At 44.6% G+C, this 9,166-nt stretch overlaps 1 protein-coding gene across 1 annotated transcript in view; it reads right to left on the bottom strand.

Moving 5' to 3' along the window:
* LOC118156143 (metalloprotease TIKI1-like) overlaps nt 1-8,618 on the bottom strand; it is a 150,272-nt gene extending 141,654 nt beyond the window's left edge. Inside the window, exon 1 of the mRNA XM_035309957.1 lies at nt 8,445-8,618. Coding sequence (XP_035165848.1) covers nt 8,445-8,618 — 174 coding nt within the window. The remainder of the gene's footprint in view (nt 1-8,444) is intronic.
* Between the last annotated feature and the right edge of the window lie 548 nt (nt 8,619-9,166).

Genomic DNA, 9,166 nt, shown 5'->3' with positions numbered 1-9,166 from the left:
GGGGGGTGATCCTATGATAAAATACAGTCTCCCACTCACTATGCACTTGAAAACTTTGATTATCCAAACCCTGGCTAACTAGAGTTGCAGAGCTTCTGAGGAGAAATATGAACAAATCCAAAAATAGAAAATAATAATAATAATAATAAAAAAACTTAAAAAGCCATTTTTGATGCAGCTTCCAAGACTATCTGAGCTTTGTCTCACAGTGTTTGCAGACTCAGCATGTTCATGTTTACTGAGTCATGAGAATCTGAAATAAATTTTGTATTCAGATAATTAAGGTTATATTGTATAACTGAACCAGTTACAGATGAAAGAAGGGACAAAAGAGAAATTGCTTGAAGACAACAGTGCAGAGAGAAAACTTGTCACCTATTCACCCTTATAGTCCTTTTGAAAAATGTATCAGCTTACAAGGAGGGTGCAGAAAGGCAAATGTGACTGTATTATTTGGACTGTGTTATTTGTATCTCTGTCTAAGTATAGATTGATACATCTTTCTCTTGAGCATTTTATATGAGGAGCATATATTTGCTAAGAAAGAAAAGAACCCATTCCTCATGTGATGACCTTGTACTGAATGTTCAGCTACAGCGAGGATCTGATTCTAATAAGCAAGTGAAATCACCTTAAAGTATGAACACAGCATACAAAATGCAGCTGGAATTTTTAGAAGGCTTTCCTTTACTCTCAGTGCCACACACTTCTGTTGTCCTCTGCTATTGCCAATCACACAGACCATCCCTGGAATGCCTGCAGGAGCTGAGGATGTTCACAGAGGAGATACTGCTGTCCTCTGCTGGGAGTCATATTCTCTGAGACCCACAAGGAGAAATACAGGTCTTCAGCCACCTCTTCTGCAAGCTATAAAGGAAGCTGGAATGGTCATATGTGTTAAAATTGAAGGGAAATTAGTGGGAGTGTCCAAAAGCTGTGAAGTTTTGGGAGCTCTGGTGGCTTTTTTTAAATAGAAACAGCGGCCTGGAATGACAGAGAAATGCACACGTGCAGGCTAACATCAGTGTGACAGGGCAAGGTCTAGACATGATGGCTCCCACTTCACTTTGCAACTCCAGTGCTGTTTCTGACGAACAGCCAGCCTGGCTTGAGCCAGCCAATTTACTGCACATGTATTCTGCAGGGGGAGGACATGAGGAACCCAGAGCTGTCGAGCCTGAAGGATGCTTAGCAGGTGTGATGTTTAGCAGACCTTAAGGCAGTAACTGTAAGGAACCTGGTGAGTGGCCAAGTTCTTCCCCATGCAGTGCTAATGGCCACATAGACCCCAGAAGAAGGTTTCAGGAAGAATATATACATCTCCAAGATGGAGAGAGAGAGAATATATGAGGTACATCATTCAGCCTGAAAATATGTCCTGGATTTGGATTCAAAAGAGGACAAGAAGTTTAATTTCTATTACTGCTGGCTATCCCTTCATACCCTTTACTCGGAGGGATGCAATGTCTGGTGGAGCACTCACTGTCACGCTGTTCCCCAAGCAGTATGTGCCACCGTGCACAGCTGTGCAGCTGGTGGGGAGCAGTTCACCAGCCTCAGGCAGGGAGGGAGACTGGCTGCTGCACACTCACACTGGAAGGGGGGCAGCAGGTCTCATCAGGGCTTCTGTAGACCAGATACATTCTCTAGTCTGGTCCAGGCACATGCGGAAATGAGGGTGATGGGGTGAAAATCCTGTCGTTGCTGAAACCATCAGGATCCTGGGCATTACTTTATGTGACCACCATGCCCTCACACATGAGTAATTGCTTTACTAGTTCCATTTTGTTCACTCATTGCTGGACAGTCTATAGCAACCTACCTGGGTGGGGGTTAAAACTAAACAGTAGTAATTTGTGATATTGAAGCCAAATACTAATGGCTATAAGAATGTTAGGAGCAACAGCTGGGATTCTGCTGATTTGTGCTGAATACTCAGTGGCACTTTGTTGTTGTTGTTATTTAAATAAAGAGCCTGCTTCTCCGTGTAAAGGATGACTTGACTGCTTATGAAGAACAGTTTATCCTCAGTATAAGGGACAACCTGAACTCTCAACAAAACTCTAGGAGAAGTTTCTGCTAACCAGTACCCAAGATTTTTAGTGGAAGGTGTCCCTGCCCATGGCAGGGATTGTGGACTAGATGATCTTTATGGTCCCTTCCAGTCCAAACCGTTCTATGAATCTATGAATCATTCATCATCTCTTTAAGCAAACTACTAAAGGCAAATATACTCAACCCTTTTCAGAGACAAGTATGAGCTCATATCATCTCCCCAGATACGTAATTACCTATCTATTGCAAACAGTTCAGCCAAGCAGGACTCTGTACCTTCAGAAGACTTGCCAAAGGAGCTCTTCTTCCCCAGGTCAAGTGTTCCAATTACCTCTGACAGAAAGATGTATGCAGGCAATACATATGCACTGAAGTCAGAAAAGGGTCATGCTGCTCTCTTTCTTCCTGCATCCATCCTCCAGATCCCCTGATAAAGCTCTTCACACCCCCCCCTTGACTGTAGAGACACTGGGCAAGGACAGAGTAAACTGCTAAGGGCTGGAGGCTCCCACCCCTGCAGTAGACACAAGAATAGAACCTGCATCCCATCCTAATCCCAGTTAAACAAATAATGGCTGATATTTTGGACATTGTCTAAAGGAGGCAGTCACTGAACCTCTAAGAAATTCCTCTCTCTGTTTTCTTTACTCCCTGCATTATACACATTGGCAAGATCTTCCTAAGCCAGGCTCCTCCAGGCTAAACAGTCACAGCTCTCTAAGGCTCTCCTTGTATCAGGTGCTCCAGCACTGTAATAATCTCTGGCCACTCACAGAGACTTGTTCTGTGTCTCTCCTGTATTAGGTAGCCCAACAATGGACAGAGACATTCAGCAGCCAGTCTGTCTTAGTGCATGTGGTTGTTCCTCCCCAGGTATAGGACTTGGATCTTCCCCTTTCTGAGCTTCCTGAATATCTCATCAGCCCGTTTCTGCAATGTGACAAGGTTCCTCTGAATGGCAGCCCAACCATCTGGTGTATCAGCCACTCCTCTAAGTTTCTGGTATTTCAAGCATCCCTACTCACTTTTTGAAGACAGTGTACTTTGTGCTATTATCAATATCTTTCTGCAGGTCATTAATGAGCATGTTAAATAGTATTACCTACAGCGACGATCCCCAGGGACATTCACCAGTGACTGACCTCCAGCTGGACTTTGTGTCAGTGATCACAATCCTTGGAGCTTGGCAGATCAGCCAGTTTTCAGTTCACCTCACTGCCCACTTACCTAGTCCATACTTGCTCAGTTTGTTCATGAAGGTGCTATGGGAAACAATTCTGAAAGCCTAGTCAAAGTTGAGATAGACAGCATCACCAAACCCTGCTCTCATCAATGGCATCAGTTTTAATCATAGAAGGCTATGAGGTTGGTCAGGTATGATGTCCCCTTTGTAAATCCATGCTGATCACTCCCAATCATGTTTTTGTCCCCTGTATATTTGGAAATTTGGAAACGATTTATAGGATTAGACAATCACCAATCTTCTCAGTGGCAAAAGTGAGGATCAGCAGCCTGTAGTTAACTGATGCTCTGTCTTGCCCTTCTTGAAGACAGGAGTGACATTTGCTTTCTCCCTCAGACAACTCCCTGAGCCACCACGGCCTTTCAGAGGTAATCAACAGTGATCTCACGGTGACATTGGATTACTACCTTGTTAATTCGTGCAGGCCTCCTACCATCTGTGTTTGCTTTCCTGCTTGTCTCTTTGAGTTTTGAATTTTCTGAGTTTAGAAGTGATCCTTAAGTGTAAGGTTCCTGAGTTTGGATGAGGTTATCCTTGAAAATTTACCAGCTTTCCTAGACTCTTCTCCAGGACAATATCTTATGGGATTCTCCCAAGCAGTTGCCTGAACAGGCCAAAGTCCACTCTCCTGAAGTCCATGGTTGTGATTGTCTGTTTGCTTTTTGCCTTCACAGGATCCTGGACTCCAGCATGCCAGTCACTGCAATCAAGGCTGCTCAGTCTCTACCTCCCCAACAACTTCTCCCTTGTTTATAAGAATCAGGACTAGGAAGGTGCCTAAACTTTTCAGATTCTCAGTCATCTGTCTCAAGAAGTTATTATAAATGTATTCCAGAGACTTCCTGGATTGCTCATGCCCTGATGGGTTGTTCCTCCAGCAGATATGAGTGGTCTGAGTTCTCCATAGGGACTAAACCCTGTGGATGTAAGCCTTCCTAAAACAGCATGCAGAAGGCCTCACCTATCTCTTCCTGATCTGGCAGGTAGCAGACTCCCACCACAGCATCACCAATATTGATCTGCTTACCAATCCTGACCCATTAGCTTTCAGCTGACTCCTGACCCATTCTGAGGCAGGGCTCTATGCATTCGAACTGCTCTCTCCTATTCAGGGCTGCTCCTTTCCTTGTCTTTCCCACCTGTGCTTCCTGTATCCTGTATAAAAAAGCTTTCATCCATCTACAGCAGCACTCCAGTTGTGTGAGCTACTGCACCAAATCTCTGTGATCCCAGTGAGATCACAGCCTTTCAACTGCGTGCTGACTCATTGCTCCTGTTTGTTCCCCATGTACACACAGAAGCATCAATTTTGCTGATGTCTCAGAAGAGGTGTGAGAGCTTTCCCCGTCATGCTGATTGGTAGGCACTTCTTTTTCCATGTGTATATGTTTGGGGTGACCCTGATTCCATTCTGTTTTGCTGATCTCTTCTGTTCACATCACACTGGATTGTTTGTTTGCCAGCACCATCCACCACTTTCTCGTTTAACTGAGGGAACATCATCTTCCTTAGTGCTTAAGCACTCCTCACCAGGTTGGACAGTCTGTTGCCAAAGAGGTTTCTGTCCTACTTAGGAGGACCCCATCTGTTTGAAGCTGTCCTCAACCCTCAAAGAAGGTCCCAAAGTCAAAAAAAAAAAAAAAAAAAAAAAAAAACCTTATTGCTGCAGGATCCATTCATTTCTCAGAACCTTGCTTCTCACTTCCTAGGATCAAGGAGACTCTGCACATCCATGCCCTTGACCATTACCTCCAGAGCTGTGTGGTTGCACTTGAGCTTGTCAGTCATACTGCCAGGTCCCCCTTGGCAGTGTGACTGTGCTGCATTCCTCATTGGTATAACAGCTCCTTACACCTCGAGACCAGAACAGTTATTGTTGATGATTATGTATTGAGCAAGGATAAGACAAATTTGATCATTCAGAAAAAGGATTAATTTTGCAGCGTTGGCTGTGAAAACAATCTAGTTTTGATTATCAAGTCAGCACAACAGAGGTATAACTTGCTGGCAGAACTGGTAATAGGCAAAATATGTTCATCCAGACTGATGTTATTTTTTAAGGAGTATTGTCTAGTCTCACACATACCTAACATATTTAGGCCTTTTGTGCATGTGCCCAAGGAAATACATTTCCTTGTGCTTCCTCCATATGAATTCCTCTTCTCACCTTCAAACACAGGTCTAAACAGCCCTGTCACACATTCCCCTAAAGTCAAAACCTTCCTGAAGGTGCCACATCATTAGCAGTGGATCCTCTGTTCATCCCTTCTGCTCAGTCAAACAGAAGAGATGGTGTTGAAAAGAGTCCATCAGGCCATTCAAAGTTTTCCTGCCTACAATGCTGATGTTCCTAGAAAGGGAGCAAAGCTTCCAGTGTGGACTTATCCCAGGATCAAAATGAAAACTCTGCATAGACTTGTGAGACAGATTTGTTTGTGTGTTTGTCTTTAACACAGCATGTTTTGCAAGCAAGAAAAGAGTGAGGCTACTGTGTAGTTTCGTGTTGTACCTGCAGTGTAAAACAGTGCTGGGAATCTCCTGGGAGTGAAGCTGCGACCTCCATCAGCAAGGTCATGCAGGGAATCCTTCTGAGCTGGTATCCGAACCAACAGAGCAGCTGCAATGCCAGAGCACGTTCTATGCACTGTGTTATTAAACACTAACCGGGAAATAAACTGCCAGGCATTGCTAGTGCAATTAATTTGGAGCAAGAGGAAACAAATGAACCAGGAGGCTTGAAGGCCTTTAGCATAGGACAAATGATTCCCCATTTTAAGCTTCCAAAACAGTGTTTATCTGCACTTGAACTCTGCAACTCAAAATAGCACTGCAGGCAGGAAAGGGGAAAAAAAAGCACAAATAACCCTCAATCAGCTGAGAAGCAGTCTTCCTACATTGCATTTATCATTCTCCCAGCAGTTCCTTTATTTTTTTCCCAGCGAGAAAAGAGCTTCACTTACAAGGGTCTCACCCTCAAAGATTAAACAACAAAAGCACTACATCAACTTGATTAGAAACCTGCGTACAAACTGATAAATAAATTCCTAGCTCATCTGGCTTGCATTTTGTCACTGGTTACTTAACACGATAGAGATGCATTTTCTCAACTGTCAGGAGATTTTCTCCTGTGATGACTGATTCCTGTATCTTCAGCACTGCAGTTCTGGGACAGTCATTCATTTGCTGGTGGCAGTGAAAGGCTTTTCTTTGCCCTCCTGTGACCTACTCAATGAGGTCAAGACCATGCCATAGTCTGGAGACAGTCACTGCCAGCCAGACCAGAGATCAGCATTATAATTACCTGTCAGTACTATGATAACCATCTGATTTTAATACTTATTAACTAAAATGTCCTCTGCTGTAATGTTAAAGCATTTTGCTGTGCTGCAACCAGTGCTGATAATGGCTTACTCTTTCATGGTACAACTCATTTGCTATGCACTTTCTGTAGCACCACCAAGAGGGCTGCTTGTATTTAATTAGTTCAGAGAAAGTGGAAAGAGAGGATAAAGAACTGAGTTGCAGAGCTGAAACCAGCACTGTGAGGTAGGGACAAACCGGAAGGTAAGACGTGGCAAATTCACATCTCTTATGCATTCAGTTTTTTCCAAAAGCTACAGAATCCCTGTGTACATTACTGTGCATTGAAATGAAGATCTCTGCCTGCTCTGCTCCAGCCAGCTGCTGCAACTCCCCGAGTACAAGGAGCCAACAACCTGCTACCTGCAGCCAGCAAGGAGAGGGGGGTAAGCTAATGGGTGCTGTACCAATGCCTAGCTACTGATTGTTATCAAAACCAGCATGTTCCTTTACCCCTCTCCAGCACCCTCTATCCTTTTTATTTTACCTGTGATCCTGGGGGCCCTGGTCATGAAGAAGTGGGCCCAAATCAAAGGGCTCCAGGAAAGTAGAGGATATTGAAAAAGAGCAGGGTATGATCTCAAGCAAAGTGCTGCTTCCTATGGACAAACAGCAGCAGCAGAATATGTGGATGCAGCTCACGTCCACAGGTGGGCTGTCGCTGAGGTAAAGATCAATAGTAGAACTGAAGGTACAGCTCAAGACAGCATCCTGGTGGGCTTTAAAAAGGATCAGGTTCATCCTAAGAATAGTCCAGGCTGAATGCCTAGAAGGTAATGGAGTTAGAGTCTGCCTATCTCACAATAGCCTCTGGTTTTGTACTGGAAACACAGCTAGGTGCTTGTTGAGGCTGACCAAAAGCAAATCCATTGCTTTCAGTGTGCTCCCAAGTGAGTCGCAGGTGTTTGAGGCAAGGAAGCCTTTTCCCAGTGAAGCAACCAAAATGATTGTTACAGGCAGAGAGACACTGCTTCTGTGGAAGACCCTGACAGAACTTTCAGGCTCTTTGCTATTTATTGCCATACTGCCTGAGAGAAATCAGAGAAATCCTGAATGCCTGATGCCACTGATGCATGTAGTGCTGGTGGTCCCCTGAGGGCAATCCCTCTTAGAGCTCCATCAGAAGTCCATGCCTCACTGCAGAGGTTGAGACTAGACCCAAAGAGTTTGGCAGGCATGGAGAAGACAAGGCAGAAGCAGCCAGCTCAAGTGAAAACAGTTAAAGAATAGAAGGGGAAGAACAGAATCCATTGCAAATATCTCACTCCGGTCCTTAATCCTGGGTTAAATGCACAGGTGGACGAACAGAGAAGCTAAGTAGGTGCAGTAGTCAGACAGGTCAGTATAGATAGCTTCAGCTAGGCTGCATAGGACAGGTTTAAACTCATCCTACATCTGCTACAACTTAGAAAGAAATGTTAGGTATTGCATTAAAGAGACAAATTTCCATTGGGAGGCCAGGGCCAGGGTCAGCAGAAGAAGTGAGGAGGAGGGAAGAGCCTAGGGGAGCAGGAGCAGACAGAGCAGAGCAAGCCCCACGCCACAGGCAGAAAGTGAGAGGCTCACAGCAGAGCAGAGGGGATGTGTCCTGACATAGTGCAACAGTGGCTCCCACCAGCACCGCTCCTCCCCACCCCACTGCCTACACCTCTAGCCCCAGAAGAGGCTGTTCCTGCCCATGGGATCCACTCTGACCACTTCTCCTGCCTGGAGCTTTGCTTATCCCCAAGGAGGCTTCGGAAGCATGGCTGGCAGCTTACCTCATTTAGGGTGAAGGCAAGGCCACCTCGTGCAGGTGGAACTGGGGCATGCACTGGAAGGTGACCATGAGCATGATGCCCAGGCAGCCGAGGTGCAGGTGGGCAGCCTGGAAGATGTCGACGTTGATGGACTTGGAGCACTCCAGAATGTCCCCCGAGAATGTCAGCAGTGAAGTGGCAGTGAAAGACCTCTGGGACATGCCTAATGTGAATATGAGATGCTTTTCTATCCCATGTTTTACTTGGTTGGCTTTTCCATCTTACTGCAAGGTATAGCTGCTTTTTGCACAGCAGAAGAAAATAAAAACAGGCTATTATTTTCTATTTTAGAATAAAAACTGCAGGGCTACCCTTTTTGGGGAAACTTTGCCCAGAATATACCTATTTTAGTATTGATTTTTTAATATCATTTTGATAGGTTGGGATATAAGCTTTTGAAAGTCTATTTTCTTCTCATACACTCAGCAGTGAAGGTAGGAATGAATCATACTACCCACTGGTAAATCTCGGTTTTCAGTCACAAAAGTAGTTAGTAGATGTGGTGGTTACTAGTCCCTTGAACAAGAATCAGACCTCAGAAATCACTAAATGTACAAAGTGCTGAAAATTTTCCTCATATGACCCAGCAGAAAGCAAAAACATCTGTGTTCCTTTAGGGAAAGGCAAATTTAATCATAAAGCATATTTGGAAAACACTGAGAACAGTGCAGCTGATCAGACCCTCTAGAAAGCAAAATCAGAATATAAA

Source organism: Oxyura jamaicensis, chromosome Z (genome assembly GCF_011077185.1).
Source record: "Oxyura jamaicensis isolate SHBP4307 breed ruddy duck chromosome Z, BPBGC_Ojam_1.0, whole genome shotgun sequence".
Taxonomy (NCBI): domain Eukaryota; kingdom Metazoa; phylum Chordata; class Aves; order Anseriformes; family Anatidae; genus Oxyura; species Oxyura jamaicensis.
The sequence above is the reverse complement of the archived record's forward strand: the minus strand, read 5'-3'. Positions and strand labels throughout refer to the sequence as shown.